The 14,686-nt window shown below is 38.3% G+C and overlaps 1 protein-coding gene across 2 annotated transcripts in view; it reads left to right on the top strand.

Moving 5' to 3' along the window:
• SMARCA2 (SWI/SNF related, matrix associated, actin dependent regulator of chromatin, subfamily a, member 2) overlaps window positions 1–14,686 on the top strand; it is a 116,315-nt gene that overhangs the window by 27,277 nt on the left and 74,352 nt on the right. For both annotated transcript variants that reach the window (XM_009279940.2, XM_009279941.2), the window contains 4 exons: window positions 1,356–1,605; window positions 8,790–8,916; window positions 10,123–10,296; window positions 10,524–10,697. In XM_009279940.2, the coding sequence (XP_009278215.1) occupies window positions 1,356–1,605; window positions 8,790–8,916; window positions 10,123–10,296; window positions 10,524–10,697 (725 nt within the window). The remainder of the gene's footprint in view (window positions 1–1,355; window positions 1,606–8,789; window positions 8,917–10,122; window positions 10,297–10,523; window positions 10,698–14,686) is intronic.

Consider the following 14,686-nt stretch of genomic DNA (forward strand, 5'->3'; position numbering starts at 1 on the left):
TGTATGAGTTTACCAGGCACAGTGCCTTCTAGCTCAAATGCTGCTGCTAAAAAATGCTGGCAGGTATACAGAATTGCTAGATGGATAGTTTTATCTAAATAATCCAGTATGTCATAATAATACATCTGTCCTTTTAACTATAAGCTGCTTACTGTTTGTCTTTTTTCATTGCTGTTTTTTTAATAAGAAAAAAATTGTCTGCCCTTGCTGTATCTGTTTGGAGGTTTTATTTGATGTATTTTTAAAGATTGTCCTTATTTCTTTAAATTTATTTTTCATTCATTATACAGTCGTTTGTGGTAGTGTTTGTTTTACAGTTCAGTTTGCACGATTCCCTGAAAACTGAGACTACACAGGCTTTTGGTGGCTTGCTTTCTTTCCTTATTTTTTATAAGCTGAAATGCGGTGTTGCTAAATACAGATTCTACAGCTTGTGCTCAAGTTCCTTTTCTGAAGTTTGATGCAGATGTGTGAATGACAAATGGTGATCTCTGAAGGAATCTTTTTATCTAGATTTCAGGATGTTGCGTTTGAATTAAGATTGATTACAAGATTGCAGGTATACCTTGTAGTTGTTTTTCCTAGTGTTAAATTACTATGACTCCTCAGACAATTAAGTGACATCTTTATTGTTGCAATGTCTGTTGTCAGTGACAATTTTTGAACATCTGAATGCATGGGTGACTTGTCATAATGGCATACTGAAATCTATGACCCTTAGTGTCTATAAATGGCAGGTACTATTTTCATGTTAACTGAGGTGTTAATTTTCAAGACGATTATAATGCTGTAAGATAAAATGGTAATTTAATTCCTGGTATTTGAAATACTTAAATACAATTAATAGGCGATTGTAACGAAACAAAGGCTATTTATATATGACAGCTACTTCTAAGTACAGTTGTAGAAATTTTAACATGGCTATCTAGTTCTGATAGAGCTCTAACAGCAGACCTACTTGTGCTTGTTGTCAGGTTGTAATTATAGATGCTGCCTTCTGAGTGGTGCAAGGATAGTGAAAAAGAGGCAGAATTAGGTCCTACACTTGCACAAAATCAGTTCTACAGCTGTTTTACTTCTTCTAACACTAGAATTAAAAGTCAGGAGGAATGGGAAAAGAAATGGCATTCATCATAAAGTTTCAGGTGTTTTGTTTTTCTTTGGACTGCTTCCTGCAATGTGTGCTATACTTGCATTTTAGTATGTTTTTTAACAGAGTGTAGTCTGTCTCAGTGTGCTTTCTCTGGTAATTTTGCACGTTTACCTTAGCTTCACGTTCTGTCTTCAGAAACCGTCTTGATTTTCCTCCTGTGTTCCACATTTCATGTTATGATTAAGTACTTTTTATGATTCAGGCCAAGCCCCAGATATGAGTGTCTCCAACGCGCAGCAAAAGCTTCCTGCGCCACCCCCTAGTGGGAGGCCTTCTCCTGCCCCCCCTGCTGCCCAGCCTGCTGCCGCCATGCCTGGGCCTTCTGTACCACAGCCACCACCTGGACAGCCTTCACCCATTGTTCAGCTGCAGCAAAAGCAGAATCGCATCAGCCCTATCCAGAAGCCACAAGGATTGGATCCTGTTGAAATACTCCAAGAACGTGAATATAGGTAAAAGCGAGTAACAAGATTCAAATGCATATGCAGATTGTTGTTTTTCACTTTCTCAACTGAAACTCCTTGCAATCAACTACTGTAGTGACAACAGTATAAACTGAGTTTCTGGAGAGAGACCATGTCAAAGAGAAGTATGGAAACGTCAAACCAAACAATGATTTAATTCTATCCCAAGTTATGAACTAGTAAAGCATACTGGCAATATCACTGCAAACCAGATAAGTTTAAAACAGGCTCAAGGACTCTGCTGGGTTAGTGTATTACTTGGATGCTGCAAACACTGAAAGTTAGGAAATGAAAATCCTTGTAGTCTACAGAGAAATCAGTTCAGTGCAGAAAGTTTTCAGAATTATAAACAAAAGGGATGTTAGAAGAGAACAGTAAAGGTCAAAAGGCTGATGAGTTAGTGGCCACAGCAAAAACAAGTTTTACTAGTGATGATGGGGTTGGCTGGACTACAAAAGAGTGGAGAGAATATTAAGGAGGTCACAGGCAAGATTAAAAAGAAAGGTTACCAGGAAGCATGATCTTTAAAAGTTGCCTCCTGAGTGCCCTAATTATATGGTGAATTATATTCATTACAAAGTATAGAGGATGACGTTTCTTGCGGAGTTAGAAAGAGACTTCTTCCCTCTTCCCATCAACAAGGCTATTAAACAATTGACCTTGAGAATCTGCCGGGCAGAATGATCTTGACCTGCACCTAAAATATGGTCCTGAGGAAAGAAACTGCACTTAGTGTATTTACTTGTTTTGGACTGATGATGTATCTTCCAGTTACTATAACAGTGAGTTTGTAGGGGAAGGTAGCCAAAAGGGATGGTGATCTCACTGAAGACTGGTTTAATGACTTTCGTTTTACGAATGTAAAACACCATGAAGTGTTTTAGGATGTGGTGCCATGTCCAGAATCCAGGCCTTGATCACAGAAAAGCTCTTACTTTTTGCATAAGATAATGCTTAAGTAATTTATTGGCATGTTGTTTTGGTCATTCTGTCAGTCTTACCCTTTTTACCTTAGGACTGAATGGCCATAGCTGTTTCAGCATGAGCAATCACTATTTTCTAACATCTTTTTCAGGAAGCTTGTAGAACACAGCATTATACGGTTTCACAGTTGGTCTGAGTGAAGAATTGTAGCACTAACCTGAGCCAAGAGTCATCTGGCCAGTATAATGTAACCTTTTCTGCATCAGTTAACCTCAAATTGTTACTCCTTCTGTCTTTCCAGCCCTGCTTCATTGCACTAGTTGTGCCAAACTATTATGTCTTAGTATGCATAAATGGAGGAAAGTGAGGAGTGACAGAAAATAGTGGTGTTGCATTTACTAATGTGGAGAACTGGTTGCAGATACAGTATATCCATTAGGTTCTAAATACCCTGACCTTCTTGGCAGAGTGAGGTGGAAGTTTGATAGGGATTCTGCAGCAGAAGGATTTTATTTTTTATTTTTTATGGTAGCACATAGATAATGAGCCAAGCTTTTTTAATGTTGAACACTGCTGGATTTGGTTTTGCTTTGCGTACCAGAATGCTTAGAACTTCTGGAAGTCTTTTCATTATTTAAAACTGTGTAAGTAACATCAGACAAAAGCTTTGAAAAAAGCAGTTTTAACAGCTTTTGTGCTTTGGATGGTGCTAGACTTAGCTTTAGTATAGGCAAGTTTAATACAGAAACACGATGTAGTCACACTTTCTTCATAAAAGGGGAGTAGAAAAAAGCCAATATAAACATATGTATCCTGAAACCAGTGAAGTTAGCAAAAGCTTTATGGAACAGTTGTCTCTTGAGATCTCTCAGTAGTTAACTTCCTTAATAAAGGGGCATTATACTTTGAAATACTCAGAAAACTGTTTGAATTACTAATTTTCACGAAATGACAGAATTACCACATAGGTATTTTAGGGATTCATATTTCAAACATATAGATAGACCCAAAAGGTAAAATTTTGGTATACTGCCTTGTTGTGGGAAAGTGTGAGCTTTGAATCTGATTAAGTTAGGAATTCCTGAAAATTACGGGTTAGGTTTACTCAGTGACTGTACTGGTTTTGGCTGGGATAGAGTTAATTTTCTTCACAGTAGCTAGTATGGGGCTGTGTTTTGGATTTGTGCTGGAAACAGTGTTGATAACACAGGGTTGTTTTAGTTACTGCTGAGCAGTGCTTACACAGAGTCAAGGCCTCTTCCGTGCCTCACACCACCCCAACAGCGAGTAGGCTGGGGGTGCACAAGAAGTTGGGAGGGGACACAGCCGGGACAGCTGACCCCAACTGACCAAAGGGATTGTCCATACCATATGACATCATTGTGCTCAGCAATAAAGCGGGAGGGGGGAGGTTGGCAGGGGCCTGCTGCTCAGGGACTGGATGGGCATCGGTCGGTTGGTGGTGAGCAATTGTTTTCATTTGCATCACTTGTCTTTCTTGGGTCTTACTTTCCCTGCTCTTTGTTATTTTTTTCTCTCTTACATTTTTTAAAAAAGTGTTATTTCTTTTTAATTATTAGACTGTTTTTATCTCAACTCATGAGTTTCTTTCTCACTTTTACCCTTCCGATTCTCCCCCCATCCCATGGGGGGTGAGGGGGGAGTGGGCGAGTGGCTGTGTGGTGCTTAGTTGCTGGCCAGGGTTAAACCACGACAGTGACCTTAAACGTGGTGTTTCTGGACTAGAGGTGTGAAGTGTGCTGCTGGGGAGACAGTAATTTAGTGCTAATTCGTGAGCTACATGATAAAGTTAATTGCTGAGGTGTTTGGCCATTTCTCTCGTTGTATACACCCCTCAGGTGCATAACAGCAGAGTTTTGGGGGAGAATACATACTACTGCATGCACATTTTCATTTCTTAATGGGTCATGTACATGTTTTATGTATTAGAGCATGTCTTACACAGAGAACAATACTGTAAACGTGAAATACTTCGGGTTTTGCTGTTTCAAAATTACATCTAATTTTTTTTTTTCAGTTATAGCAATTCTTTTTTCCTTTCCTTGTTACTAGAAATTTATATAGTTTGTTTCATCAAACAATTCTTCAAATAGGCACTTAGAAGTACAGTATAGCGTTCCTATTCATTAACCATGTGCTAAATAGACCAGTACAGATGGAGAAGCAGTAACGCACCTATTAACATATTGCGGGATCTGAAAAAGCTTTGAATCTAATGAAACATCAGCAGACTGCTTTTTCTCCCTGAAAAGCCTTGATCTGATTATTAAAAAGGCTCCAGCATATATTAACAAAGAGAAGGAAAATGGAGAGTTAATGTTGCTGCCAAATTCACATGGTCATGCCGAGAAGCTATTTGCAGCATATGTTGATTTGAGATGAGATTATATGATAATTGTTGTTAATCTCTGTGTGACTAAAGGTGGATAAAAAGAAACTTAGATATTTAAAATTCTTATCAATACAAGAAGTTTAAATTATTCATATGTGGAGAGCTGTTAAACTTGTTGTGTTCCTTGAAATCTGGCCAGAATGAAAAATTCATACCGTGCTTTTATAAAACTCTCCTTAACGCTTTTTTCAAAATAAAGTGCTGCTTTTTAATCTCACTGAATAGATCTCTTAAAGCTAATAATGTGTGTATTTTAAAGTTGTTCTATTATGTGGAAGGACTTTTTTCCACCCTCTCATTGCTAATTAAAAAAAATATACTTGCTAGTGTCCTGTAGATTGTCCGTGGTTTCTTTCTGTTATCTGCAAAGTCTCTTCTTATGTATCTTCATGGTTTACTGCATGGCATCCATGCCAGACAAGTTTGAATGTGCAAGCGTAACCTCTGTTGTTGACCCCAGTTAATGAGGAAGAGGTGCGCATCACTTGTTTTGCAAAGAGATCTCTGCGTAGATGCACTAGCCACTTTCTGCATGGATGAAGATAAATTGCTGAACTGCAAAGATTAATTAAATATATCCTTTAAACGGTGAGATTATATCCTTTAAGTGCTTGTAAAAAGCATCTGGGAAACTTTTGTCTTTGGATTCTGTTTACCTAATAGCTATTAGTATTTTTCCATGAAAATAGCAATAGTCCAACAAACTGCAGTCATTCTCTTTAAAGACTAGAAGATGGCTGTGGTGAGAAACACCTCAAGTAGTTGTTGCATTCACTTGAGTTGGGATGTCTGTCATGAAATTCTTTTAAAAATCCTACTGACTACTCAAGAAAATACTACTACTATTACTACTACTGCTAGCACCCTAGCCAATATAATTAGTACTTCTAGGAAAGTCTGAAATAAAACTTAAAAATATGTTCCTTTTTTCTGTTTTATATGTAACCCATCTGCCTGCCATTTTTCATTATTCTTCCATATGTGTGCTGTAGATCTTCATTAGTATTTCAACTTTCTTGACCAGGAGTTTATTTTAATAGAGAATGGACCTGATTTTCAATGAGAGTTTTCTGAGGTAGTATCTGTACTGACTTAGAAATACTGATTTTTTTTTTTTTCCCTATTCCTTCCCTCTGGCTGGATTATAAAAGGAGGGTAATCACCCACAGAAGTGTAGAAGTGTCATTGTTTGTAGCTCAATGCAGACCTCTGTTTTTGCAGTCATTTCAACATATGGAGGAAAAAAATGGGAGGAAAAGTTATTCTGGAAATACTAATCTGCCTTATAATGTAACGATAAAGTTCCATGTATATTTATTTCTGATCAGCCTTTTTATAAACCCGAGTTGAGAAAAACAAAGAAAATTATTAGCAGTGTGAAGAATCTTCTATATGGGGGTGGACTGCTTAGTGTGATGATGGGACATAATAAGCACATTCTATAAACTTACATTGTGTTTAGTCGTATCTAAGGAAGTTGTATATTTGGATTTTTATTAATAATTTAGGTGACAGAAATATAAACCCCAGCCCAACTTTGGCTATTGCTTGAATTTCTACTGTGTAAACTTTTACATCAGCAGGCACTTTCACCTCTTTTATACCTGGAGTTAAAAGTAACAAGCCAATTCTGGCAGAACTAATAAGTGAACATTTCACTTCATGTTTGTTTGTGAAGTGACTTATCCATTTAGTTATCTAAAACCAATAAGCTATGTTAGGAAGAACCTAGATTAACTTTTTGTGCTCATCCTCTTGTATAGTACAAGAAGGAACACTCAATGCTAACAAAAAAGAAAAAAAAAATTGAAAATATGTTCAGTATTTAGCTACCTTACTAAGTTCACAGCTCAAAAGAGAAGTTTGGAAAGGTTGTGAGTGCTCCCCTAAAGTTTCATTAAAGTCAGTGAACCTGGGATTTGGCTATAACTGTTTTGTAGGTGATGGTTTCAGGAGAAGCATTGCAGCTATTTGGGGAGTGAAATAGAGTAATAAATCATAGTTGTGATGCATGATTACATCCATGTGTGAATAATCAACAGGCAGCACCCATAGTGATTTAGAACAGTATTTTCTTTGTACATCTTGGCTGCTTTTTTGTATGGATATACAATAGTACATCTACTCTCCAAGAAAACCACTTAATTCTCAAGATTTTGCATCCTTAGGTGCACTAAAATCTCTTCTTAATAACTGGAATACCCAGAGACACGTGAAGTTGTACAAAATGTGGACTTTTTTAGTGTAGTACATACACTTGAAAGAACGAAATATGCCAATGTCATTTTCTGAATGAATAATTTTCCTCTGGGAATCATGAGCTTCTATGGGCCTGGACAAATAGCTGTAGCTTCTAATGGAACTTTCTCTTATTAGGAAGTAACCCTTCTTGATTTACTTTTCAGTCTGTATGAAAAACTTAACTAACCTAATTCTGCTTCAATTTTTTGCTTTCTTGAGGACACTAAGTTAGTCTTCTGCAGCAATGCAGCATTACCTCCTTCTTTTTGTTCCAGGAACTTCAGAAGTCTTTTGGTAATATAAAAAAAAGCATAGTTTTGGGAACTTTAGGAGTTTTAGGAAGAAGTACTATTACAGAATAGATGTTGTCTGCAACTCTACAAGTGATTCCAGTTGCTTTCCAGATTATACATAAGTCATGATGCATGCAGTTACTGTGGGATACTAGTATTTTGATTTGTTTTGACTCCTTATATCAGGTGCAGCCACTTTGCCTGATGTGTGATCTACTTTCCAGCTGTGAGGCTGACACACTGAGTGTATGAGAGTTTATGTCACTGTACTAATACTGTGGAGTGATGAGGGGCGAAAGGGCAGGGGAATAACGATCACTGTATGCAAAGAAGCCCTACAGAAAGTGTTTTCTTTCTCCCTTCACAGCAGTTCCAAAGCCCTCATCGCAGGAAAACAGCAGCAGACACCTTTTCCTAACATGATCTGATGTTGTGTGCTTTGTGAAAGTAAAGAAAAGGGAAATTTTGTGAGTCCTGTGCAGTATAGGGAGATGAGATACCTTCCGGTTCCTAGGCCTTCAGGTTTTTGATTTTGGGGTAGAGAGGACGCCCTAAAGCATGTGGGAAATGGAGGGCACTGATTCAGTTGAACTTAGATGCGACTTTTGGATAACTTAAAATTTTGGGGTCTGTTATTTTAGTGCTTGGCAAAATTTGCAGTTCACCGAAGGACTTACCTGTGTAAATAAAAACACGAAAACTATGTAACTGTTAGCTCTGTGATCTTGGTTTTCAATGTAAAAATAGAAAAACAAGTTCTGTCTGGCTTGTCCATTATTCTCTCTTTCTCTCTCTCTTGAATTTGCAAATGAATGCAAAAGGAGCTTGTAAAGGAAGAGTGAAATAGAATCTGATTTACAGTGTAACAGCTATGTAAGTGTGAATACTTTACTAATGAACTTTTCATTTGTCAATAAAATAAGCAAGTAGAATTCCAGATACTAAGGAAAGTTCTGTCTGTGTCATCACTGACTACACTGTGCATAAAACAATACCCATCAAAGAAGCTTGAAAACAGAATCCTGTATAGTATGAGTAAAATAAAATTCCCAACTTTCTTTTCATGCATATACTTTTACTCAAAATTAAAAGAAGGGCCAAGGGGTATTTTCATTATTTGACGATTTATTTTCAAAGTGGAAAAGGATACCTAATGTCATCTCTGCAAACGCCTGTTAGTTCAGAAACAATTAGTAAAAGCCAAATAAATGCCTGAGATAAATTGCCTATTTTTGCTGTATAATTTTGATAACCACTTACAGATTTCTCCTGGTGTCTTATCAAATTTTCTGTTTACTTAGACTTCAGGCTCGAATTGCTCACAGAATCCAGGAACTGGAGAACTTACCTGGTTCTCTGCCCCCTGATCTGCGAACCAAAGCTACAGTGGAGTTGAAGGCACTTAGGTTACTGAATTTCCAGCGCCAGGTAATGTCTTTTACTTCAGGAAAATTCTCATAGAGGTCACAGCCAAACTTGTTCATGTAGCAAAGTGTAAACTGGCAAGAGATTTTGCAGCAGCATTGAGCCTACACAGGAGATGAGAGCAAACTTGACCGATAAGCAAGTCACAGAAGTGTTTAACTTAGATTTTATTTTGTTTTGTTAATAAAAATGTGCAAGTGTTCTTTTCGCTTCCTGCTTTATCTTCCAGTCTGAAGTGTAACCATAGAACTGTGTCTTTCATAATGAACATGGCATTGGCAAAAAGACAAAACAAGAGCTGGACAGGCTGCAAGCTGATTTTCAACACAAATCCCAATTGACACCTCTTTCTGGATGTACTTCATATTTGTCATGGGTCCCCCTGTTTTAGGAAGAGTTGTATGTTGGTGTGTGGTATTTCTCTTGTGATCTGTTTTCAGGATTTCCACTGTGGCACACAGACTTTGAAAATTAAGTGTAACAAGATCATACCTAGGATATAAGTTGGATGTTGAGTGCATGTATCAGCAAATGTATTTCAGAAAAGGAATCACACTGCCAGACTCTTAGGGGCCTCTTGCCATTCGCTTTTCCAGCTAGTTTGGAAGAACAAAGATGTAATTTGGCAGGTCAAGCAAAAATACTTCCTGACAGAAGCCTTGGCAGTAGTTGTGCCATGATGTCCAAGTCTTCCTTCCCTCTACCCTTGGCACTCCTTTGTAATGAAGTTTTGTCAGAGGTCAGATGAAAAGCAGCAGGCTCTCCCTGCTGTACTGCTGGGACTGTGACAATACTGTTCCAAGCCCTTAACATTTACCTCTCCCTGCCGTCTCCTGTGCAGCTGGCAATGAAAGTATGTTATGTATGTTGTTCATTCGTGTTTTGCGTCGATGATGTAACATCTTGGCTAGCCCCTTTCATTGCAGCAGGACAGTCATTTGCAGCATCTTGTAAAGAAGGAAGAAATGATGATTAAGAGCGATTAAGACTTGGCCATCCTGTGGAGACTTAAGATTTGTTTAGGGAGACAGACATAGCTGCTGCAACTGTATAGATGCTGGATCTTTTCAGAACTGTAATGGAAAGGGAAGAGGAGGCTGGGACATCTTCTGGACTGTTTTACTCTGCCATACCAGTGTTTAAAGTTGTTCCTCCATGTATTAAAAATGATTTTTTTTTTTTTAAGTGTTTCTTTTTTCCCACTGGTAGCTAAGACAAGAGGTAGTAGCCTGCATGCGTCGTGACACAACACTGGAGACAGCACTGAACTCCAAAGCCTACAAACGAAGCAAGCGCCAGACTTTGCGGGAGGCCCGTATGACAGAAAAGCTTGAGAAACAGCAGAAGATAGAACAGGAGAGGAAGCGTAGGCAGAAGCATCAGGTATTCTAACTTATTAGCTGTTTGCCCAATGACAGAAATGCACCTTGCTTTGCTGTGCGGGTCTTCTCTTATTACATATTTTATTTACCTTTGGCGTTTCTAAGATTAAAAAAACTCCAAAGCATGTGATAAGCGATTTGAAAACAGTAACTTTAGAACTTCTGTATTCCTGATTTCAAATCCGGTTCTTTGTCCAAGTGTCTGCACTAACTTGTTTCCCTTTCTAGGAATACCTGAACAGCATATTGCAGCATGCTAAAGATTTTAAAGAGTACCACCGGTCAGTCGCTGGGAAAATTCAGAAACTTTCTAAAGCTGTGGCAACTTGGCATGCCAACACTGAGCGTGAGCAGAAAAAAGAAACTGAGAGAATTGAGAAAGAAAGAATGAGGAGACTAATGGTAAGGAGTAGAGGAAGGAATATGGTTATTTTAGCTGAAATTTCATACTGTATCCTTTTAATAGTTCATATACAGTCTCAGCCACACCCATCTATTTCCTTTGCAGAATAAAGACTCTGTAATGCAAAAAGTATGAATCTAAGACTACTGCAGTTTGATTATGTGTATTTCTGATGATGGTAGTGAATGTGACACTGTTCATTTTAACCTATAGCTACTTCTTTTTTTAAGTGTTTTTTATAAGAATAATTGTTTTTCCTACCAGCATGAAAACTTAGCACAGCCACTTCTGTACAACATCACTTAGTCTTGTTAACTTCATATACTAACACTGTTATATAATTGCAGGGGTATCGGTCCATTATATAAATACTGGACTGTGTTTTATTTCTAGGTTTATCTTTTTGAAGATTCCATATGATTAACTTGTTCATGGCATTACTCCGCAACTTTTACATAAAGCTGATTTCACATGCGAAAATACATAATGAATAGCAGTAATGCATGTCTCTTGAGAATTAACAGCAGTCAGTTCTACCCTTTAATGCTCCAGGACCATACTCCTTCTTGCTATTTCATAGTTTTCACTTCCTTGCACCTGCACAATATCAGTTGAATCGTTCTTAGAACAGAGTAGAATGGGTTTATGTATAACCATGTCTTTTTGGAACACTGTGGAACCAAGCAGTGGGCTGCCTACATTTCAGGAGTTAAAATAATTCTGGAATTTAAAGTGTAGACAGATTAATGCATATGTACAAGTATGTTAGCAACTGGGGTTGGAAAAATTTCTTAAGACATTGGTTAGCTCTTTTTTAACACTTTATTAACACTTTACCAACATAGAATTGAATGGGAATTGACATGTTTACTTTGAAACATGCTGGTAAAAACCAGTAAGTATCTAATATGAGTGCAGATGTAACGCAAAACTCTGGTCCCTGTGCAGAATCTATTCCCACCATGAATAAGGACTGAACGGTTTGGTTTTAAAAATCAAAACCCAAAATGTAGAAATAATTAAATTTAAAAAAAGATAAAAACTTAGAAATAAAAGTGCGTGTAAAATGTAAATGAAGGACTTGTGTAAGAGAATAACAAATGTTTAGGCCCTAGAGCATTTCTTAAAATTACATAGTAATCAGCATTATACAGCTTTTTTATAATTAAAGATAATTGTCAGCAGTCTTATCTGTCCAAACTCGTAAAATTGTTAACTATTAGAGAAAAAAGAGCTGATGAAAGAAAAGGTAATCTTGATGTTTTAGAAATATTTTTGTACATCGTGAGGTTGAGCTTATGTCAGTCTAACGTGTAGTGTGATAAATAATAAAGATGTCCGCTGCTGAAAAATATGAAATAGATTTGAATGTCCAGAAATGGCACAGGATACCAGTGCTTCCAGAATATCAGTGCTTTCTCCTAAGACTCCTTCACCAAGGTTGTGGTTAAGTTCTTACCATAAATACAGCACTTCATAGTCATTTTCAGTTTGGGGCTTTGCACTCAGAAGTCTTTGCCCCTACTGCTCAATTAAATTGTTCTGCAAAAGCAAACTGTGTGTTATGTTAGTGGGGTTATTTTGCCTATTTAGTTTTAGTCCAGTTGTGATAAATTTTGAATTTGCAGATATGTACTAGGGGTTTTTACAAACATCTCCTCCTCTCAGACACTTGGTGTGGTCTAGGAAAATGTGCTGTGTCTAAAACTCTTTGCATATCTTTTCAGGAATGTTGAATTCATTCCACAGATTGTCCTTCATTGACTATGATTAGAAATGGTGATTGTGTCACAGCTCATTAATACTAGTATATTTCACATGCAGGAGTAGGCATTGGTGTGATTTAAAAAGATACTGTCAAGACAACCTTGAATGTATAAAGGAAGTACCTTGGCTAGATTACAAAGGCTGTATTCAGTAATAATAATGATAATAATAATTCTAAAAACTTAGGTTTTGAGTGTTGTAGTTCTGATGGCTTGAACATTACAACTGAATTTTACAAGCAATTTTACAAGCTCAATTTGAACATTACAGCTGTTCTTGTCAATTTTCTACAGTTCTGGTGTCTCCAGAAAAGCAGATTTTTTTTTGTATCTCCCAGAGTGCTGTCTTTTAAAGTAATCATCTTTAAAATATTTCTTACTCATGTTTGGTTTTTATAAGGCATTGTATACTTCCTTTATTTGTTGTTTTAGCCAAAATTGACAAAGGCATCTCTGCTGCTTTCCTTGTATTTTTCTGACATGCTCAAATGCTGCATTATTATCTTCACAGCACATGAAAACAATATTTCCTGGTATGTCTTACCCCTAACACCATACTTACGCAGTGCCATAAGGATGCAGAAGTTGCCAGAATGACTCAGAGATATGGCTTATCTGGTGAATCCTGTCTCTGATAGTGACCTGTATCAAAGATGAAATAACACCAGAGTAGAAATCTGTCCAAAAGAAAATTTTCTTCTAACACCTAAAATAAAAAGATTTGTGTTCATACTGGAAAAAGGACTGAACGCAAGTTCGCATCCAGCTCCCATGTTCTTCCACTGGGTATGGGCTACCTGCACTTCATGTCTTTGAAAAATGGTCTCTGTAGAAGACTTACCAAGCATCTCTGTTTTGGGACATTGTAATCTGTTTGATGTGGCATTAAGTGATTTCCCCCCCCCCCCCAACGACCTGTCATAGCTGCTGTAGATTTTCCAGTCATTAGTCCATGAGAGTAGGAGATATTTAGAATCATAGAGTCCATGCCAATCCTCAGACTGACAGGGAGCTCTCTAGTCAAACCACCTTCCCAAAGCAGTGTCAACATTGAGCTCAAAGCAGGTTGCTCAAGGCTTTTTTCAGTCATGTCTTGAAAACCTCTAAGGTCAGAAACGGCACAACTTCTCTGCCTGTTCAAGTCCTTCTGAAGTGCAGCCCAGCCTTTGATCATATTGACTGGTATTGCCCAGTTTTGTGTCATCTGCAAACTTGAACTAGAGTGCCCTCCATCCTTTCCTCTGGGTCACTGATAGAGATGTTAAACACAACATGCCCTAGGATAGACCCCTGTGGTATCCCTCTTCTTACTGTCTCCAGATAGAGTATGACCCTCCGCAGCCCTGCAGAGAAGGACTTGCGGGTATTGGTGGATGAAAAACTGGACATGAGCTGGCAATGTGCGCTCGCAGCCCCGAAAGTCAATCGCATCCTGTGCTGCATCAAAAGCAGCATGGCCAGCAGGTCGAGGGAGGTGATTCTCACCCTCTACTCAGCTCTGGTGAGACCCCACCCCACCTGTGTTCAGCTCTGGGGCCCCCAGCATAAGAAAGACATGGACCTGTTGGATTGGGTCCAGAGGAGGGCAACATAGATGATCAGGGGGCTGGAGCACCTACCCTATGAGGACAGGCTGAGAGTTTTGGGGTTGTTTAGCCTGGAGAAGGAAAAGCTCCAGGGAGACCTTATAGCAGCCTTCCAGTACTTAAAAGCGGCCTATAGGAAAGATGGGGAGGGGCTCTTTGTCAGGAAGTGTAGTGATAGGACGAGGGGTAATGGTTTTAAACTGAAAGAAGGTAGATTTAGATTAGATATTAGGAAGAAATTCTTTACTGTGAGGGTGGTGAGACACTGGAACAGGTTGCCCAGAGAAGCTGTGGATGCGCCCTCCCTGGAAGTGTTCAAGGCCAGATTGGATGGGGCTCTGAGCAACCTGATCTAGTGGAAGGTGTCCCTGCCCATTATAGGGGGCTTGGCACTAGATGATCTTTAAGGTCCCTTCCAACCCAAACCAGTCTGTGATTCTATGAGTCTATGATTCTATGACCCATTAACACAAATGTATGACCCTCTGGGCCTGATCATCCAATGAGTTCTTTACCCATCTAGTTGTCCCCCTATGCAGATCATGATGACCTAACTAAGATAAGACATGATTATTGACATAGGAGTTGGTTGGTGTTTCTTTGGAATAATTTCTGTCATGGCTGATGTCTGTTTTG

The sequence above is a fragment of the Aptenodytes forsteri genome, unplaced genomic scaffold (assembly GCF_000699145.1).
Source record: "Aptenodytes forsteri isolate BGI_AS27 unplaced genomic scaffold, ASM69914v1 Scaffold99, whole genome shotgun sequence".
NCBI lineage: Eukaryota > Metazoa > Chordata > Aves > Sphenisciformes > Spheniscidae > Aptenodytes > Aptenodytes forsteri.